The sequence below is a fragment of the Lactuca virosa genome, chromosome 2, assembly GCF_052849685.1.
Source record: "Lactuca virosa cultivar CGN04683 chromosome 2, Lactuca_virosa_CGN04683_v6, whole genome shotgun sequence".
NCBI classification, from domain to species: Eukaryota; Viridiplantae; Streptophyta; class Magnoliopsida; order Asterales; family Asteraceae; genus Lactuca; species Lactuca virosa.
This window is the reverse complement of record NC_136427.1, coordinates 85,371,458-85,393,917: the sequence shown is the minus strand read 5'-3', so window position 1 is coordinate 85,393,917 and position 22,460 is coordinate 85,371,458. Positions and strand designations below refer to the sequence as shown.

Below are 22,460 nucleotides of genomic sequence, written 5' to 3'. Positions count from 1 at the left end.
GAGCAATAGCTTGAAACCCACAATTTCCATCTCCTTTTATATCATTAACGTGTCCGATGTATGGATGAAATTCATGTGGAATTTCATTCAAAAGTGGATTTGAATTATATATTGGTTGTTCTTGGTAAAACGAGTCAAGTATTGTACGGATTTAATGATTTATATACGTTTAAAACCAGATTTCCCATGAAAAAAATATACTTTTTGATATTTTGCAACAATAAAAAAAATTATATTAATTAACAATTATATAATATTAATAATAATAAATTACATAGAAAAAACAACAAAATGACAAAAAAAATTAAAATTAAAAAAGAAAGTCAAAACCCTTTTTGATGTGATCGATATTAAAGGGTAATTAGATGTTAATTAAGGGTTTGTGGGTAAACTTAGTAATGAGGGGTGCATATAGCCTTAAAACATTTAACATAATATTTGTAATCATATGGTCTCGTAGAAAACATATCATATATTATATTTGGTACTTGTGATTGGTATTTTCTACTGTTTTAATCCAAATTTATAAAATTGATACACAAGTATTTATGGTTTTATGTAGTCTTTCGGTCGTTAAATTTAGTGTTTCAACTGTTAGATCACTAGATCTGACCATTTTGCGCCAAACCAAATAAGTAAAATATAAACCAAAGTGTCAAAAAAATACAAGCTATAAACTCTTAAATCACATGTTTTTTAATCGACGAATTTAGATGTAAATTTTCTATCTATACAAGCCTCATTTATCACGGCCACCTCCCATAAACCCTTCCCCTATCTCTCATGAGTACTTCTGACACCCTTTTTCCAAAACTAAAAGCTCCAACAAAAGTCGAGCCAAGTCATCACCGACTTGACAAATTTCGATTGTTCTTTTGGCCGTCCTTTTTAGTTTTGGCTTTACCAATTTGGATTCCCGGTGGGTTTTTTCAAGATTGGGTTGGGATTATAAAGGAAGAGGGTAAGTTAAGGGATTGGGTTGGGATTGAGATGGGGTACCATTTATTGAATTAAATAATAATAATAAATAAATAAATTATTGGAAATAGGTGTTCATTGTCATGACTAATTAGTATAACTTTAGAAATAATAACAAGATCATTTTAGGGTTGTCCTCAAGAGTTAAAAGAGTTAGAAAATAATTTAAGAGAGGGAAATAAAAAGTTTATTGTTATATCTTGATAAATTAATTAGAAACTGGTTTGGATTAATTTGGAATTAATTGGAAGTAATTAGAATTAATTTGGTATTAATTAAAAGTACAGGGACTGAATGTTATTTATTCAAAAGTTAAATAATTAGGAACATTCTAGAACCCTAGGAGAGGGGGGCGAAAATTCATTAGGGTTTATCCTTAATGATTTTCGATTTTTACTAATTATGGAAGGAGATGGAAGAAGATTTGATTTGAAATTAAATAAGGATTTAATTTTGGTAATGATCCTTATCACGTCTCGTTTCCACTAAGTCACATTCAGCTATAAATACCCCCTCCCATTCTCCTATGTTTATGTCCCTTGCCTTCTCATTTTTTAGATTTGTATTTTTGTTGGGTTTTTATTCAAAAATAGTCTAATTTTAGTGACAAAGTTGACGTAATTAGCAACGAAATCATTTTTATATTTGAATAAACTAAAACTACTTTATCTACCAATGATCATTTTGCAAAGCTTAGAAAGATTACAAACTAACCAAATAAAAGAAGAAGTTTACAATCTTTGAAGACTTTGTTTTCTTTTCGCAATTAGGAATTTGATGAAGATGGCATTATAACTCCAAGAAGAAACCCGCTATAATATATCCACCAAGGCAAGAATAAACTACCAAAACATGCTAGTCATCACTTGTATTAAGTTTTTCTTAAGCCTTAATGTTCATACCAAATAAGCCTTAAAGAGAAGCAACTTATTACCGTTCATATCTAGCACCATTTTACAAGAAGAAGAAAGGAAAGAGGGGCTCCAAAACCTATAGTTTTGGCAACCTATTTTGAGAGCAAAATGTGAGCAAAAGTATGAGCAAAAGAACCAATTATCCCTTTCTTTTATGCATGCAAGTATGCATAAAGTCAAAAACATAAAATAGAAGTGTAAGACCTTTCTTACAAGCATGGGATGAATGAATAAAGAAAGGAAAAAAAGTAATCACATGTCATCCCTATCAAAATTCAGCCATCACCATCTAGGAAACAAAAGTTCAGGTCTTTTTTACTTTACCAACAACTAGTTAGTTACTTCTTAAATAAATGGTTGCTCTAAGTGACCAAAAAGTTATACATAACATTTATATTCCTATCATATGATATTAAACTAGTTTTTGTTCTTTTTTATTATTATTTCCTAGACATAATAATTCTCGATATGTTGCAAAATATTATTTTCATAAAATATGTAACATTCGGAATGCGGGTACTTAACCTTTAACCCTTGGAATGAAATTATTTTTTCAAAGGAGGTCCCTATGTACGTTGGGTGTACATATGTGTACGCTTAGTGTACTAGGGTGGTTTGGATGTGGACATACACCACGTATGCAGGGCATACTAAGGCGTACGCGGGGTGTAGGTGGCTTAAGACAAAACCCTTAATATTTGGTCCATGAACCCTATTTAAACACTCTTATGCCATTTGGACCTAACCCTAAACAGCCTCCATTGCCTCTTATCGTCCTTAAAGCCTAGTTTACAAGAGAGTGTGATTCTTGAGCTTAATAAGTGATTTTGGTGGCCATTTTAGTGGGTTTGCAAGAAGGAGAAGGTGGTGATCAAGTCTTGGACATGGTTGAGCTTCTAGATCTTGCATCTACTTCATCTTGGGGAGCTTTTGGAGGTAAAAAGTCCAAACCTTGGTTATCCTTCTACTAGTTTGAGTTAGGGTTTGGTAATAAGTCCATTTTTGGTCCATGGATCCTCTCTTGTGAGTTTGAGCAACTCCAGAGGCTAGAAATGTTATATCTAAGTTCCATTGGCATGTTAAAAGCATAAAAATGCTAACTTGATGGTTGTTATGGCACCATGCATGAGTTTAAGATCTTAAATGGAGTCTTAATGGATAAAATAAGGTGTTAGGTTCCCATATGGCATGTAAAGGCATAAAGTTGTCGACTTTATGCCCTATGACCTTTAAAATGACCAAGATCTGGAATTGGACGAAGTAGCTTCATTAAGCACGTAATGGCTTTATGTGTAAAAACTGCTTGTACGATACGCGTACCACCAAAGAACCTAGTACGTTGAGCATACTGAGGTTGTATGTTGGGAGTACGCTTCCAGTGAATTTTGGACTTTCAATGGGATTTTGGACGAAGTGGCTTCATTAAGCACGTAATGGCTTTATGTGTAAAAACTGCTTGTAAGATACGCGTACCACCAAAGAACCTAGTACGTTGAGCGTACTGAGGTTGTATGTTAGGAGTATGCTTCCAGTGAATTTTGGACTTTCAATGGAATTTTGGCCTATGCATTGAGTTGTGACTTAATTCTAATTACGTTAGTTTGTGTATATTCAGTGTGAGATTTTCAGACTAGTAGTCGAGCAGTATTTTTATCAGCAGACTGAGGTGAGTCTTCTCACTATATCAATAGGTCGAAGGCACCAATATCGGCCCATTATCTGGTATGTGGATTATTAGTTGTTATGCATTGATTGTATGAAGACCCCGGGGGTAGCCCGTGGCACTTGTGTGAAGACCATGGGGGTAGCCCATGACACTTGGATATCAGACCATGGGGGTAGCCCATGACATTCCAGGTAAAGACCATGGGGGTAGCCCATGGCAACTTTTTGTATGTTGCATGGTATTCTGTGATTGTATGTTATGTGATATTTTGGGAACTCACTATGCTCTTGCTTAGGGTTTATTTGGGTGTTTTCAGGTACTTCTGGTACTAAGGGAAAGGGCCTGGCTTAATGGCGCAACATTTATTCTCCAACACTTTCCGCATTTATCTATTTTTATACTCTGATATTTGATGCAATATGATGTAATGGATTTTTGGGAACAAATTATGATTGTATTTCTGTTTTCAAAAATGAAAAATTTTATCTGGTTTTTAGGTTGTTACAAGTTGGTATCAAAGCCTTGGTTTGAGGGATTTGGGCACACTCTCGGGTGTGTTAGAACTCAAACTGAGGAAATGGTAAACCTTTTCAAAAGAAACAAAAGTCAAGCTTTATGGTTTTCTTAAGTAAAAAGGGAGAGTGCAATGCGTGAAATCAGTCGAACTCAAGTAAGTGTTTCCCAACATTTAACCATGCTATGAATATATTTCTTAGAATCGATGTTGACTCTGTTATTTGCTAAGTGTACGCTTTCAAAGTTGTATATGTTTAGGATTGCATAGACCTAGAATGATGGATTCTACCTCATTTTTTGTTCCTTGTTTGGTTGTGGTGTTAGGGTATACGCATTATTTGATAGTCTTTTTGATTCTATTTATGTATAACTAGCATGCATAAGGCAACCTGCGGTGTTGATTGAGGTTTCTGGTTCTGTGAGGATTGAGAAATCCTAGAAGAGTCTAGGATATGCGTTTGTGTTGTGTTTTGTAGGTCATGTTTTATCTATGGTTGGGTAAATTAGAGGTATCAGGTATGGCCTTGGGGAAGGTACATGTAGGTGTGGAAGGTAGTATTGGGCCCGTACTACTGAAAGCACGGGGCCTATACCCGAGACAAGGACAGACCTGGAAGCTCTAAGGAGTCCCGTGGGGGGGGGGGGGGGAATCCCTTCGAACTTCCTAATCAATTGCTTTCTATGTTGTATTTTCAGTTGAGGATGGTGATGACTACACGAGGAGGTTCAAGTTCGGGATCAGGTTCATGATCGGGTTCAACATTTAGTGCAAAGCCGATTGATGAGACGTTGCGCAAGCTTATCGTAACAGAGGTTACTTGTGGCATCCTTGACGCTACCCTAGTGATTTTTGGTACCGTCAAGGAGGGGATCATAGAGATTATGGAGGAGCGGCTCAGGTCTTTTCGAGCTGAGATGGCTGCTGGTCAGATTGGAACTCGAACTCCCTCATTTCGAGAGTTCAAGGCATGCGGAGTGCCTGTGTTCTTTGGGGTTAAGGACCCCATAGCTATTCACCGCTAGATTGTTGATATGGAGAATGCTATACGTACGAGCTTTTGCCCCGAGGCGGAAAAGGTGGGATTCGTGTTTTGTATGCTGAGGGATCGGGCGCGAGCCTGATGGGAGGAGGTTACCCAAAGTTACAAAAACCAAATCCAGGCCTGGTACGCTACACGTACCATACGTACGCCCAACGTGCTAGATTGCATGCATATCACGGACACGGGCACGCACGCGTAACGTACTCTTGAGTACGCCCCGCGTACGCGCCTATTAAGCACTTTTTTCTTAAGTGCTTAATAATTGCATTCCAACATCCAAAATTCAGATCCAAGTCTAAATGAACATCTTAATCCATAAAGTCGTGAACTTGGAGCCTTTGCATTGCTCAAAAAGACCCAAACCTCACTTTTAGCATTCTACTATCACCATGATGACCTAAACACATGCATGGTTTATCCACAACCATCAAGATTCTAACTGTATGGACTAAGGACCTCGGAAACATCAAGAGAAGCAACTCCTAAGTTCTAGAGTGAAAGGAATCCACTAGATCTCATCATATGACCAAAATGGCGCCAAAACTTTATAAAGACTAGATCTAAACAAACATGGAGCACGCTCAAAGCTTTATACCTCAATAAAGCTGGAAATGATGAGAGAAATTTTGATCTAAAAGCTTACACCACACCAAAGAAACCTCCAAGTGTTCTTCTTCCTTCAAATCACCAAAAACACCACCAGAACTCACTTCCAATCTCAAATCTCACAAATTACAATTAGGGTTTCGTTCTTAGGGTTTGGAGGAGTGGAGGATTGAAACATCCATAAAATTTGTAAAAAATTTAACCTTTTCAAACATTCCAAAACATCCATTGTTTACAAATTGTTTTCAAAATAATCCAATATCAGAGTTTTCCCAGAAATCACAATATGAAAAACGAGGAGGTGCACGATCATGCCTTCGCCTTCCTGCGATCATTCGAAGTACCTGAAACAAAATCCACAACCGTAAGCCCAAAGCTAAGTGAGTCCTCCCCAAAATACCATCACCTAAACATAACCAATAACAACATGCATAATGAGCCTTCAGCCTGACTGGACCGCCTCGCAGGGCCTTCAGCCTATCTGGACCGCTCCCGAGCCTTCGGCATGACTGGACCGCCTCATAGGGCCTACAGCCTATCCGGACCGCTCGTCGGGCCTTCAGCCTAACTGGACCGCCTCGCAGGGCCTTCAGCCTATCCAGACCACCCTGGGTCTGTTGGCCTACAGCACAAAGCAGGACCGCCTCAACCCAACCACACACACACATACATGTCGACATATAAATAGCAATTAAGCACATAACCAATCTACAGACAGTGAAACCGGTCAACAGATCACTAAGTATAGCAACATCCTATCAACCAGGATACCGATCTAACAGATCACAATAGTAACAAAGCAGGATAACCATCCAACGGTCGGGCCTTGGTGCCTTCGACCCTTGATTATAGTGAGGAAAAACTCACCTAACAAATAGTGCTGAACTGGTAAGATCAAATCCCAACTCGTAGCCCGAACTCAACTGCCTACAACCACCCGGTGACTAACTTTAGTACAATCCCAAAATACCCAAAATACCCTTCAAGTCAAACTTGGTCAACCATCGTCAAACTTAAAGTCAACAGTCAAGGTCAACAGTCCATGTTGACCTAACTCGTCGAGTGCATCTATGAACTCATCGAGTTCTTCTAGTATTCAGAAAACCAGGAAAAACCCTAGTCAACTCGCCGAGTTAGCAGAACAACTCGTCAAGTTCCTACAATATCCAGAAAATGGGAAAGCCCGATCCAACTCATCGAGTTGTCAGGACAACTCGTCGAATTTTCCCAGTCTTAGCATATTCAGTCCTTTCCAAGCGAATCCAAAGCCCCAAACTATAGATCTGGTTCCCTAGGGCTAAGATACCACTTAAAGTTGTTAACTTTACATCCATGCAAGGCATCAAGGGGCTAAAACACTCAAGTAAAGCTTATTATGGGACTTAGGGCATGAAGGAGGGCTAAGACTTGATAAAGTTGGCAAATTTAAGTCCATGGAGACCATGAGATGTCCAAATCTGAAACCATAGCCTCATATCATGCTCAAATCCAAGAATGGTCCCAAACTAAGCCAATAATGGCCATAAACTTTCAAAAGAAGAGATCTAGCAAAGGGATGATCAAGATATCGACTTTATACCTTCAAATGACTGCAACAACACTGAAAATCTCGGATCTAAAGCTTCTCCCTTCAACTATGCACCACCAACTTCACACTTCTTCAAGAAAAGCACAAAAGAACACTCTTGAAACACTCACACAATCAAAATGGAAGAAGAGGCGCGATTTAGGGTTTTTCTGGACTGAGGGGACGATGAGGGAGGCTAACAATCAGATTTAAGTCCTTTAAATAGGGTGCAAACCCTAAAAATTAGGGCTTTCATGTTCAGACTTCAATTCTTAGAGTTGGAGCCTTCCAACTCGTCGAGTAGGTCCTATAAAAGTCACGGCCATTAAAACTCTACACGACGAGTTGGAGCCTTCTAACTCGTCGAGTTTCCCTGAAAATATAAATATATAAGCTTAAACTTCATACCTGAAGATTGGGATGTTACAACTCTCCCCCACTTGAATTAGGCTTCGTCCTCGAAGCCTGCTGCGGTGAACAATACTGGGTAATGCACCCGCATCTCAGCCTCCGGCTCCCAGGCCCGCTCAGATCCCCTCCGATGCTGCCACTGTACCTTTACCAAAGGTATCTCCTTGTTACGCAAGACCTTTATCTTCCTCTCTAAGACAGCCATCGGCTTCTCTATGTAATTCAGGCGCTTGTTGAAAGACCCCTTTCATACTTAACATTATTACACTAATGCTACATGCATATTCATAAACATATTTTACATATATGGTCTTATTACAAAAGATTGGATACAAACCGACTAACGAGGTTTTTACAAAGTTTTATATATTACATAACTTCCCAGAAATTTATACACTAAATATAAAAGCTATAATATTATCTATTCTACATCTTCTAACAGTACATAACTATATTGGATGCTTATCACCTGCAATAATTAAACACTGAGAGGGATAAGCGGTGATGCTTAGTGAGTTCAATAACAGTTACAATATAACGTTATGCCATATATATATATATATATATATATATATATATATATATATATATATATATCAATATGACAGAAGCAAAGGGGGACAAAGAACAACAAAGGTAGATGAGTATCATATGACAGGATTTTCATATCAACGAATAATCTGATTCAAAGATTTACAATCAATGAGATACAACAGTTTCAACATGATATACATCAATAAGACTTCAGCCCATGTGGCATAGAAAATAAACGATTTATGAATTATCATTTGGCTAGCATTTACAGGCTTTCAGCCCTACCTAGCCTTCTGCCAATGCCAAAGTGAATGCTTAGTCATTCACTTCATGCTCAAAGGCTACATACCAGTACCAAAGTGATGCTAAGTCATTCACTTCATGATCAAAGGTATAGCTCCATTATCATAATAACACGGGAAAGCACATTGCACATGTAACACATAACATATAGTTGTCCCTATATTGAACTCACCGTGAAATAACCGAATGATAAAATGATAACTTGGGCAGCACTTCGTTTCTAAAAATGATTTTCTTTGACGAAACCGGGGATTTTAGTTGAAAACTGGGCCTTGCGTGGGCAGAGTTTCAACTTGAAAATATTATATTCTCGGGTCTTCGGTGCGTCGGGACATGCTTCGGGTGTCGGGGTGTTTCCTAGGCTTCGAGGGGTGTTAGGGTAATTTGAGAGAGAGTAAAGGGTGAAAGAGAGTGAAAGAATATGAGAAATTGTAACCTAAACTCGGAGACCTTCGCATTCTATTTATAGTAGGGGCCTGACCCTCGGTACGTTGGGCGTACCTGCGTGGACGCTTAGCGTTCGTTACGCGGGGGGTACACCTCGTACGCGGGGCGTACCAAGCGACGTGGCACTGGTTCGGTTCTCGGGCCTCGGACGTGTCAATCCTGCATGATACGTGTCCTTCGTCCGTAGTACGTTGGGCGTACTTCTCCGGTCCAGCCTCGTAATTTGTGCCATAAACTTCAAAATTTCGTAACTTTCGCATATAAACTCCGTTTTTGACGTTCTTTATATCCACATGTAGGTGAGATTATACTCTACAACTTTCGTTTAGATTCCGTCGGCTAATTTTGAAATCATTTTTAATATTATATTTTTAACGGGTCGCGACAGGAAAAGTCTGTTAAAAATTCATAACTTCTTCATCCGACGTCCGTTTTCGTCTGTTTTTTTACCGTTGTACTACTATTGACGAAATATTAGATTCCCGTTTAGGTTGTGTCGGCTAAAAATCATACGATCTTTATTTCGAGTTTCGGGTTGTGTACTGCTATGCCGAATCTTAGAAAAATCATAACTTCCTCATACGAAGTTAAATTTTGACGTTCTTTTTATGAAAGTTCTCGGTTTAACGAACACTACGACTTTCATTTAGATCACAAAGGCTAAAAAGTATTTTATCGTAAACTCACTTTTTACGTCATATAGCATCGTGTCGGTTTTGTCGCCTAAACGTTTCTAACGAGATAATTTACAACTTTCAATAACCTTATTTTTACTTATTTCCAACTTCAATTTTACATTTTCGTTAATTTCAATATTTGACTTTTGATTGGAATCTTATAAGACTTCCAATACTTTCCGAATGATTCTAAACATAGTTTTACTTCAAATCTCATAAAACTATCTTATTAGAACTCAATGCTCAAAACCATATACTATTTAATAATGTTCATTTTTAAACTAACAAAACATGATAACTGAACGTGTATGTTACACTCGTTGACTTGAATGTCATCCAGTGACACTAACGCATCCTCGTCTAATATGCACTTCCGCAATTGCGAAACGTGGAAAGTGCTATGAATCTGACGGAGCTCCTCTGGAAGGTCCAGTCTATACGCCACCTTGCCAACCCTGGCAATAATCCGAAATGGTCCAATATATCGGGGACCCAACTTTCCCCTCTTCCTGAAGCGGATCACACCCTTCCAGGGTGAGACCTTCAGCAACACCATGTCGTCGACCTGAAATTCCAACTCGGATTGGCGCCGGTCGGCATAAATCTTCTGCCGACTTTGAACAGTCTGCAATTGCTACCTGATCTGCTAAATCTTCTCGGTGGTCTACCGAAACACCTCGATCCGACCCATGACCCTGTGGCCAACCTCGCCCCAACAAACTAGGGTCCGACATTTCCGCCCATACAATAGCTCAAAAGGTGGAGCACCAATGCTGGAATGAATATTGTTGTTGTAGTAGAACTCTGAAAGGGGTAGGTGGGAGTCCCAGCTCCCGCTGAAATCAATGACGCAGACCCGCAACATATCCTCAAGGGTCTGAATGGTCCGCTCGCTCTGGCCGTCTGTCTGCAGATGGTAAACGGTGCTGAAATGAAATCTCGTGCCCAGTTCCTCATGGAACTTCTGCTAGAAACGGGAGGTGAATCGAACATCACGGTCTGACACAACAGAGATCGGCACCCCGTGGTGAGCAAAAATCTCGCGGAGATACACATCGGCCAACTTCTCGGCCGACGAACTCTCCCGAATAGCCAGAAATGGGCGCTCTTGGTCAATTGATCCATGATGACCTATTTAGCATCATATCTCTTCGCTGTCCTCATCAACTTGGTGATAAAGTCCATCGTGATCTGCTCCCATTTCCACATGGGAACCTCCATAGGCTGTAGCTTGCCATGCGGCCTCTGATGCCCGGCCTTGACCATCCTGCAGGTCAAGCACCTCTCAACGTACCATGTGATCTCTCTCTTCATGCATGGCCACAAATAACTCAAACTCAAATCCTGGTACATCTTGGTGTCCCCTGGGTGAATATAGAAACAAGACTTATTAGCCTCCTCTAGCACGATCTGTCTAATCCCACCAGACACCGGAACCCACACCCGACCGCAGCGGGTCAACAACCCACGACTGTCCTGAACAAACCGGGTGATCTTGCCCATGATCCTCTCAATCTTCCAATTTTCCTCTCGTACTCCCTCGGCCTGAGCCTCTCTAATCAATCCCACTACTGGAGAGTCCATGAAAATCCTCATACATGACGTCGGAACAGAAGATCCAGTCGACTTGCGGCTCAAAGCATCCGCCACCACGTTCGCTTTACCCGGATGGTAAAGGATCTCACAGTCATAATCCTTGACTACGTCTAGCCACCCGGATAGTAAAGGATCTCTGGTCTTGGAATACACCAAGATATCATCGATGAACACAATAACTGAGCGATCAAGCATCGGCCTGCATATCCAATTCATCAAGTCCATGAATATTGTCGGCGAGTTGGTGAGCCCAAACGGCATCACCACGAACTCGTAATGTCCTTAACGAGTCCAGAACGCAGTCTTCTCCACGTCCTCCTCCCTCACCCTAACCTGATGGTACCCAGACCTCAGATCTATCTTGGAAAACCAAGATGCTCCCTGTAACTGATCGAAGAGGTCATATATCCATGGAAGGGGATAACGGTTCTTCACCGTCACCTTGTTCAGCTCCCGGTAGTTAATGCACAATCGATGTGCACCATCCTTCTTCTTGACAAAAAGGATCGGCGCTCCCCACGGAGAACTGCTCGGACGGATAAACTGCTTGCCTAGTAGCTCTTGCAATTAAGATGACAGCTCCTGCATCTCGGGCGGTGCCAATCGGTACGGCGCCTTGGCAATAGGGTCCGCACCTGGCACAAGGTCGATCCTGAACTCGACCTGCCTCTCAGGAGGCACTCCGGGTAATTCCTCTGGAAACACATCGGCGAACTGTCTGACGACTGGAACCTCTGAAACCGAGACCTGATCCCTGTCCCGCGTATCCACAACATAAACCAAATAACCCGCACACCCATGATATATGTATTGTCGAGCCCCGGCGGCTGAGCAAAACCCTGAACCCAACCTGGTGCCCTCACCATAGATAACCAGATCTCCCCCACTTGGGGTTCGAACTACCACATGCTGACCCTCGCAGTCGATCATGGCACCGAAACGACTCATCCAGTCCATACCCACTATAACGCAAACATCCTCCATGGGAATCGAAATCAAATCAATTGGAAAAGACACCCCGAATATCTCTAGAACGCAGCCCTGATAAACTAATGAAGCAGAAACCCCATGTTCGTTGGCGATGGAAACTCGCAACGAACACTTTATCTCTCCTAAGGGCAAACCAAAATCCCTGCTAAAATATTGAGCGACAAAAGACCGACTCGCTCCCGAGTAAAACAATACCAGAGCAGGCAAAGAGTTCACTAAGAACGTACCTAACATAGGTACAACCACATAAGCATGCAATAAACATACTAAATGAAATAAGGGACAGAAACATACCAGCCACCACATTTGGTGTTGTCCTGGCCTCCTCGGCAGTGAGCTGGAAAGCGCGTCCCCGAGCCCTCGGGGGCACCGCCCTACCCTGACTCCCATCAGTGATCCGCAAAGTAGCCGGCACGGCACCTTGGTAGCGAGCAACGGGAAGTTGACCTTCATATGTCCAACTTGATCACAATGATAAAAGATCCTCATATCTGGAGTCGGGGCGGACTGGCGACAGTCCCTCGCATAATGCCCCTCCTTTCCACATTTGTGGCACCCACTACCAGATCGACATGCTCCAGTATGAACCTTCCCGCACTTCCCACAAGTGGGCCACGCTGACCTCCTGTCCTAGAATCGGCGGCTTTAAACCGCTTCGGCGCCGGCTGCAACTGCCTCGGGGCCTGCCTCTACACCCTCAACTGAAGCTCGATCTCCAACTCACACCGCCTAGCGGCCTCCTGTAACTCCAGTAAAGTATCACAACGTTGGGTAGCAACGAACTGTCTGATGTCAATCTTGAGCATGCTCAGATAACGAGTCATCTGAGCCTGCTCAAAAGCAAACTTCGGGCAAAACATCGCCCTCTCGGTAAACATCCGGGTGATCTCCGTCACTGAATCTGTAACCTGTCTAAAGTCCAAAAACTCTTGATCAAGTCTCTCACACTCATCCCGAAATTCGGGGGCTTCGTGTTATCGAAATCCCAATACTAAAATACTCGGCCTGGCCTAACACCCGCAGCCGCAACAGCTGCAGCAGTCTCAACAATGGCTGAAAATACACACCAAGCAAAAGAGTAGAAAATAATGAAATTGTAACACTTTGAAGAGGTTCTATCTCAACAGAAACTATTTGAGGAATGATTATTTTGTATTAATCATATTAACTTTTTTTATGATATTAGTGGTATTTATGAACTTTGTTATGATATTAGTCATATTTATCCCAATTTTTTTTATCACTCCACATAGCTCACGACCCGACACGAAGAATCTCTTGAATGGGCGCTCTTGAATGGGCGGATGTGAATCTGGATATATTAACAGCAATTCTGTTCTAGTTACTGAGATATCCTTTTTCGTTTTTCCCAAATATTTTTTGGGTAATCTGCTCCCATGCTGCAAACAGTTGAATCTAAACTTAACCTTGTCGCTCTTCTTTCTTTCCTCGGGAACAGGAAGCACACCAGCAGCGTGTGTTACGTGATTCTACTATTTTTTTCACTTGACTGGGTGGACAGTTAAGCGGAAGATAACTTAGATTCGCCCGGCCAGCAGGCGGGCGGTGTGCTTATCTTGTGTGACAACACTACAAAGCAAGTAGCTCCTCTAGGCGGGTAGCTGTGTGACAATATCATAGAGAAAGCGACACTTTCGTGTATCATGTTATGGTCTCAAAGCCCTTAAAGCCCTTACGAGGTAGTTATGAGCTTCACGTGCTCTAAGCTTGGCCCGCATACGGTTAGAAAGATTGGCTGCAATCTGCTACTAATATAACTTAATCAAAGGAAAAGAAGTGTTTTCAACGATCTAGTGTTTGGTCCTTCACCTTTATGGGTAGGACCGACTCCCTTTAAAAATTCAATAAATTATCAATTTAGGGTCCCCAATTAATCATCCGATTAATCTCTCAGTCCACCGACGAACGCTTTTTACAACCTTGATAACCATAAAGTTGAAAGAAAGTCGACATATAATTGTTTCTATGATCTCACATGCGATTAATCATCTAAACAATAATGTCATGATTTTGTTATTAATTAAAAATTACAACAAAATATTTAAAACAACAAGCAAACGATATCTAACTTTTGTAAAGCCAACAGATTGACATGAGATCCAAGTCAGATGCATAAACGTGACCAAAACATACTCGAAACTGAAAAACAAACAATATGCTTCTGTAAATAGTGATCGACGTGTTGCGTAGGAGAGCCCTACATGTCGCGTCCTACTAACATAATCATGTTACTGTATCCTAACTTTTGCGTCGCGATCTGTCGATTAGGGTTTCTGACATTACGCCGCTTATGCGCCGTGTAGGAGGACCCTAAGCACCGCGCAATCACAAAAGCCAAAAAAATCATATTTCATTTTACCATCGAGAGATCCCGTACTAAAGACTAAAGATAATGTTTTACTATGGGAGGAATAAGAAGAAATACAATTTAAGGGGCTGATTTGGGTAAATTGAGAAAGCTAGGGTTTGAATAAAACTCTATTTCCCTCAATTTTGGTGCATGAAGAACAAAAAGGGCTGATCGGGATTCAGGCGGTCTCAGGAGGCAACGAGCAAACCGCCTGCCTCAGCCATTCACGCCGCTTAGAACAACCACTGCACCTACCATCTGATCCTAACCCTTCCATGCGACTTCGATTTGATTTCGTGAGGAAGCGACCAAAACGCCTGGACATCCAAAATTATGTCGATTTGAAGTCAATTTTAACATTAGGTTTGCCTAATCTAACTCACAATCTAAGCAGTTATCGCGGTCGTAATTTCAATAGCGGTCACATGCCGCTATTTGAAATCGCAGTTATCGCGGTGGTATAGCAGTGATATAGCGGTTTTTTAATATTATGTATAATTTATATTATATATTGATACAAAATTTATATATTAGATTATTAATACTATATAGAATTAATATCATAAAAAATCATATAAAAACATAACATAATCTATATATAATATTCTAATATAGTAATATGGAAACTAAAAAGTGTCAAAATGTCATCGTAACTCAAGTTGTTTGTGGTTTCTAAGTACTGAAACAGATGAAAAAGGAAGTTGTCATTTAATGCTTTGTAGTTTTGTAATTAATTATATTTATTATTTTGACATATTAAGACAAAAAATAAAGATTTAATATTGAAATAACACACAATCGTTTTTTTTTCTTTATCAAAGTACCCCAATATGTACGAAATTGTAAAAGCGGGTGTAGCGTCGTTATAGCGCTGATGAGGTTTGCGGAAAATAGCGGTCAATAGCGCCGCTAATAGCGTCACCGCTATTCGTTAACGCTATTTCAAAATAACGGTTCAGTAACACCGCAAAACGCTATAGCGCCGCTATAGCAGTGCTATAGTGCGCTATTGATAGCATAGCTCACAATCTGATCATTTCCACCTCTACACAAGAATGTATATTGACGTGTTTGGCTGTATATATATCTGATTTTAAAAAGAATCGATTTTGAAACCTTAATTTTCCAAAATTATACTTCTCATTTCTGGTGATGAATCTAATCAACCGAATTGATGGATGTGTGCTATAGTCGCTTGAAACTTCATTATGCAGCAACCCACGAAGAAAATGCACGATTAATATCCATTTAATTACCAAACATATTGCAGAGTAATACCTCTTCAACATACTGAAGTTTAGAAGTTTTGGTGTTTTTAGCAGATAACAATGCTATCTTTGATTTATGTTGGATAAAGGTACAGAAAAATCAAAAATCTTCTGTTCTTTTTTTTTCCCTGAAATAATGATTGGCACTGTAATCATACTACTTGTAAGCCCCAAATTCAACCCTCTGAAATGTGCTGAAATATTTGTCAAAGCGGTCATTCACTACTTCAAAACAGCCCGAAACATGGCTATCTAAACTGTAGATTATGCAAAAGGTTGTGTAGTATTTTGGATTTCTGTAGTATTTTAAGTAAATAATACTTTCTACTATGGTTTATTGCATTCAAACAAAAGAGTGTCTTCATCCATAATGTGTTGACATTTGTTTGTAGATAAAATTTACTTGTTAAGTTCATTTACATACCTAGTAAATACATATTAGAAGTTAGTTTTCTGCTGTCATAATTCTGTAAGTTGGGTTTTCTGTATTGATTTCTGTTTTAATTTATGGTGTTGAGTTACAGGTTATTTATCATGCTTATACGGGTGTTATCTTTTTTACTGGTTTATTTTTCTGTTGCAGCATGCATAAAAAGTAAATAACTCTAAATTGCTGGTTGGTTCGCAGAATGTTGCCAAAGGAATTTGAATTACAATTGGGAAAGGAATCTATTATGAATTTGAATCCAATTCCATATGCTGTTTGGTTGGGAGGAAATGGAATTGGAATTAATTCCAGATTTTGTTTGGTTTGCAGGAAATGGAATTGGAATTCATGTAAAATGACATAATTACCCTTTTTGTCTTTTTTGCTTAATTTTACCTTGTTTTCTAACTTATATGTAAAGATGTATTATGAAAATTATAAAAACGGTAAAATTTCGGTGGTGGTGGCAGTGGTGGTGGGGCAGTGGCGGTGGTGGCGGCGACAGTGGTAGGTGGTGGTGATGGTGGCTGCGATGGTGGTGGTGATGGTGGCGGTGGCCTTGATTGTGGTGGCGGAAGTGGTGGTGATGGTGGCAGTGGCAGCTGGTGGCGACATCGACGGCGGTGATGGTGCTGGTGGTGGCAGTGGCGGCTGGTGGCAGCGGCAATGGTGGAGGTGGTGGTGGTGGTGGCGGCGGTGGTGGTGGTGGGTGATGAGATTGGTAGTGGTGGTGATGGAGGCAATGGTGGCGGTGGTGGTGGTGGTGGTGGTGACGATGATGATGGTAGTGGTGATGGCGTCGGAGGCAGTGGCGGTGGGTGGTAGCGGCGGTGGTGATGGTGGGTTGTGGTAGCGGTGGCGATGGTGGTGGGTGGTGGTCATGGCGGTGGCGGCGATGGCGATGGTGGCAACGGCGGCGGTGATAATGGTTGTGGCGGCAGCAGTGGTGGTGGTGGTAGCGGCGGTGGTTGTGGTGGGTTTTCTGATAAGTACAAAGGGTATTTTCTACAATGTTGACAGATGAATTCGAGGGAATTGGAATCCTTTTCCATCGAATTCCATTTCTTTCCTGCCAACCAAACGCACCCTAATTTTCTGCAATGTTGACAGATGAACGCTGCTCTTGTCCTGATAGAATGAAATCAAGTCTTCTAGAAATTCCATCTCTGCAGTGGATTTTCGTGCATGACTTTTTTTTTCTTTCTATATTTTAATATACATTAATATACCATTTCTCTTCTGTTGTAGCTTTGGATTGGTGAAAAGTTAATGATATGCCCTGCAATGTGGAATCAGCATCATTGGAACCAAATTTTATTGCTGGAAGAAAAAGACATTTAAATCTGGAGTTGGGAGAGAGAAAGAAATGGACCAAGTAAAGAGGTGAAGCTTATATCATTTACTGATATTGTCACAAATTTAGGGGTTAATAGAGACGTACATGTATATGTTGTTATAGATCTATGTTATCAAATCATCTTTTGAGTTAAATACACCACTACGTGTTGATTTTGGTTCCCAATCTTGTTATGTCTATACTTGATCTATCATTTTGAAATTCATCTGAAAATAATTAGTGTGTTATCTCTATCACTAATGATCCTAAAATAGTCCTTACGTACATTACACTGATATAAAGTACCCTTTAGGTGTAGTACAAATCAGTTGCAATGAATGAGACCCATCATGCAAGAAAATTCCAATGATAATCATTTATAGAAGAAAATTCAGCAGAAATGAATCTTGCAAAGTTGGTTGATTAATTGTGGTCAGAAGTTGTAGGTTCGAGTGATAATTGTGAGAATTGTTGAAGAGTGTTGTTTATTTTAGTATAAAGTGTTTAAAAATAATTAAATTCATAAAAAGTTTGGAGTTTTACACAATAATAGTTCTATTTGTCTCTTTAAGTTGTTGAACACCAGCGATCTCTCATACAGTTGGATGGATGGCTGGGGAGAGTTTAAAATTGAACAAGAGAAGGAACGAATGATACACCAACACACACTCAAATAACTAATTAACATCTCTATTTATGTACACCTTCGAATTATTTAAACTGACATCATTTGCTTCCTGTGGTGCTCCCCGTCTAACTGTTTCTTTATTTAGCCCCTTGCAGTTATAGAACCTCAAACATTGGATAGATGACATGTTGGTTAACCACATAGGCAGTTCTTGTATTCCGAATCCATATATGGTTAACTTAGTCAGTGAGGTGAGGTGTTGTATTTCTTCAGGTATCGACTCCCAATGATCCCAACCGGACAATTCTAATGAGTGAAGGTGGTCCCTTAACTTCTCGATGCCTTGGAGACTTGGGAAAGAATTGAGCTCCTTTGAGAACGGACCAACTCTCAACTCATTTAAGAAGGCAAAACAGTCAAACATTTTTTGAGGCAAGGAAGTCAGGTTGAGGCAATGCGTAATGTCCAAAGTCTTCAAAGAATGACACTGGTTGGGTAAATTGGTTATTTCTAAAAGACTAGGACAATTGGGGATCATTAAATTTTTAAGAGATGTGAGGCCTTGTATGCTCTTAATGGACACCGGTTAATAATCTCTAAGGAAACAAGAGGATGGGGATGGCATTCATCTAAGAGAATAATATTCGGGCAATTCTCGATATCCAAGCTCTGGAGGACAGGCGATATCATTTTTGAGCTGTTGGGTGCTCCATCTATCCACTTTTCCAGCCTTTTCATGCATTCTAGTCGGAGCGATCTCAAGGAAGGAGACAAAGGCTTGGTAGATCCAGTAACATCGGAACTCCTTAAGCATGTCAAGTTGTCCATATTAATCAACTCAAGATCCAGAAGATGTGGTAGGTGCTCAAGCGTCGGAAGAGAGAGGCATCTCCTACAGTCAGATAATGTGACTGACACGAGCTTGTCAAGGGGCGTCTCTTTCCCATCAATATTGACTGCCATCTTCATTACCCATTCTGGAAAATTATCACCAGAAAAACTTGTAATTGTCAATATTTTCACATCTCCAGGCGGTTGCAAGCCTTCCAATACTTCCTTGTCGTTTCCATAACTTGTATTCCATTCGAATTCAATATCGTTTAAATTTTTTTTACCAGATAAATCTGCCATGACTGCATCCTCTTTGCTCCTGACATATTCTAGATTGGAAATACAGAGCTTTCCACTGAGGTGTTTCAAACGGCTTAGCTCTTTAATACCGTGTTCCTTATTTCTAAGCACACTGAAGGAATTAGGCATTAATGTTCGAAGAGAAGTCAATTGTCCCACGATATTGTTGGGAATGCTTCCAACAGATTTACAATATCGCAGGCTTATCAAATTTCTCATGGATTCTGGAAACTTGTTAAGATGATAGCAATATTGCAACTTCAGAGTTTGCAAGTGGTACAAGTTACCAATAGATTCAGGAAGAACACGGATCCTTGTATATGACAAATCAAGATACCTGAGATGCACCAACCCTCCAATTGAATCGTCTATCTTCTTTATTCCAGATCTTTCAAGTATTAGGATACGCATGCTCTTGAATTGTTGAAATGAAACATTCTTTTCAACCTCCCTGAAGAAGAAGCACGTACGCAAAGTTCGAGCCGTCATTATACTTTCAATGAGAAAGAAAACGTTGGTATTTTCTTGGCAAAAGTCATCATTCATCACACCCACCAAACATTTGCTTTCAAAATTGGAAAGTAATAATGAAAGATCATGCACCAGATCATGCATGCTACAATGAGTGATGTGACCATCCTCATCCCTTCTAACATCTTGGAACAACGAATTGCTGACCAAAATTTGAAAAATATCATTCCCCACATCCTCCATCTCCTTGTTTCTTTCCTCATCTGCTTGAATCAACCCTAAAGCCATCCAAAGTTGGACCAGTTTTTTCCTTTTCATGACCTTATCTTTCTTAAAGATTGAACAAGATGCAAAACATTGTTTGGCTATAGAACGTCTAGGCAGATTATCTAAGCTAAGTTCCAAACTCTTTTGAACTCTCTCCGTTTCATCTTCTAGATCCCAAACTTTGCTATTTCTGATCGCCAACCACTTCTTTGGGTCACTGTAATTTTGCAACACCCCTCCTATTACCTTTACTAGCAACGGCAAACCACGACACTTTTCCACAATATCATGTCCTATCTTCTCCAATTCGGGTGGTGGTGATTGTCCTGCTAGAAAGGCCCTCTCTTTAAAGATATTCCAACAATGATCATCAGAAAGACCTTTTAAAGGACATGAATCCATTGTCATAGCCTTTGTTCCTATGTCAAGTTTTCGGGTAGTGACAATAACGCCACTTCCAATTTGTGACTTTATCATCATCATATGCCTCTTAAATTCTTCCCAGTGTGATCTCCCTTCATCCCAAACGTCATCCAGAACTAACAAATATCTTTTTGAACCCAACTTCTCTTCAAGAGAGATAATTAAATTGGCCATTTCAACAGACTTAGGTTTCTCTCCTGCCACAGATTCATAGATCTTTGCCAGAAGTGTGTTGATGTCAACCTTAACAGACACACACAACCAAGCTTTCACATCAAAATATTGCTGGATTTTTATATTATTGTATACGGACTTAGCCAGAGTGGTCTTCCCCATCCCGCCCATTCCCGTAATGGGAACAATCGTAAGCTTTTCTTCTTTTCTTGACTCGGTTAATAGGTGTATGATGCGCTCTTCTTCATCCTCCCTCCCAACAATTTTGAATTCGTCTAAATTTGGGACAGTCTCCGGATATGGACGATATGGAACAACAGGGCCAGGCTGTTCATTTTGTAGTCCCAAGTCGTTTGCATCCTTATTGATTTGAGACAACTTTTCGTTAATGTTTTTGATTTTATGACCCAGTTCTCTACGAAATAAAAACTTTTTCAAGCTTGGAAGAGAGGGTGCCTTTATTCTTACCTGATCTCGATTCTTTACCTCACGCCTCAACATTTCGTAGTGAACCTCATCCATCACATCATCAGCTTCACCAACAACATCTTTTAGCTGTTTCAGCCACTCCATCACCCCATGTTTTTTACCTTTTTCATTCTCTGCATCCTGTAACTTGGCACGGATCATTTTCAAGGTCCCTTCAAGCGTGTGCAACTTCTCTTTGTAACCCCAAACAATGCCGATTTCGTTGGCAGCTATGGATGCCACCTTTTTCAGAATCGCCTCGGCAACAACAGTAACTAAAGCGTCGGCCATTTTCACTGGTGTGTATGAGAGAGAGAGAGAGAGAGATATGATAAAAAATATGCGAAAACGAAACCACAAGTCACAACTCACAACCCAATAAATAAAGATATATGGAGAAATGGAGAATAGACCCATTGTTTAAAATAATTAAAGAAAAAGAAAACGTAAAAGTAAAAGAAATTTAAAGTAATTTATAAAATTTAGTTAAAAGGCTTAATAACTTTTTACTAAATAGCTAAAATTAACATTTTCAGAAAATGGCCAACGAAATCATAGGTGATTAATTAAGCTTACATGCGATTTCATCCTTCCTAGCGGCTATCTCGTTAGATTAAGCTACGAATTGGGTCCATTTTCGACTCATGGGTCGGAAGTATATAGAAACCTCAAAATCTGGTATAACCCTCACACACTTCCAACTTTAATAAAAAATCTCAACCATCTGGCTCAAAATCAATTTTCACTCGAAAAATTTATAAGTACATCGGAGAAAATCACAAGTCCATAAAAAAACAAAATCGAGCAGAGGAAATCGCAGGTGGCCCTAGGCCATCTCAGGAAATCGCAAGTGGCATAACCACCTGCGATTTCAGTGACTATTTTTGGAAAAACTCGATTTTGTGGCTATCTCTTAAAAATTCATTAAGGTAATGGCTAAATTTTAACCACTTGGGTTGTGGTGACATGGTAAGGCATGTGGAAGATATGGTGGATAACCTATTGACCCATGTTCAAATCCTGACACCACTCAGCCCTTGTGGCCATGGAGGTTCGCCTGCAGTGACTCCAGGGCATGAGACAAAGCCTCATGTTTGCAGCGGGGGATTAGTCGGTACGCGAAAGCTGGCCCGGAAACCCTCGTTAGGGAAGTTCCCTTTCTAAAAAAAAATTTGTAAATTTTTCTTAATTTTGTGGTTATTCTGTATGTACCTCGTTTGTTACTAAATGTACCCCATATTTAATTTT

At 40.2% G+C, this 22,460-nt stretch overlaps 1 protein-coding gene across 1 annotated transcript; it reads right to left on the bottom strand.

The window, feature by feature from the left end:
• Positions 1 to 18,815: 18,815 nt before the first annotated feature.
• Positions 18,816 to 21,503, bottom strand: LOC145157583 (putative disease resistance protein RGA4). Its single transcript, XM_079076610.1, has one exon. The coding sequence runs from the start codon at positions 21,501 to 21,503 to the stop codon at positions 18,816 to 18,818; it is 2,688 nt and encodes an 895-aa protein (XP_078932736.1).
• Positions 21,504 to 22,460: the final 957 nt, after the last annotated feature.

Excerpts from the sequence above, each read along its gene's own strand:
- LOC145157583 (XM_079076610.1), bottom strand. The coding sequence starts at position 21,503 with ATGGCCGACGCTTTAGTTACTGTTGTTGCCGAGGCGATTCTGAAAAAG.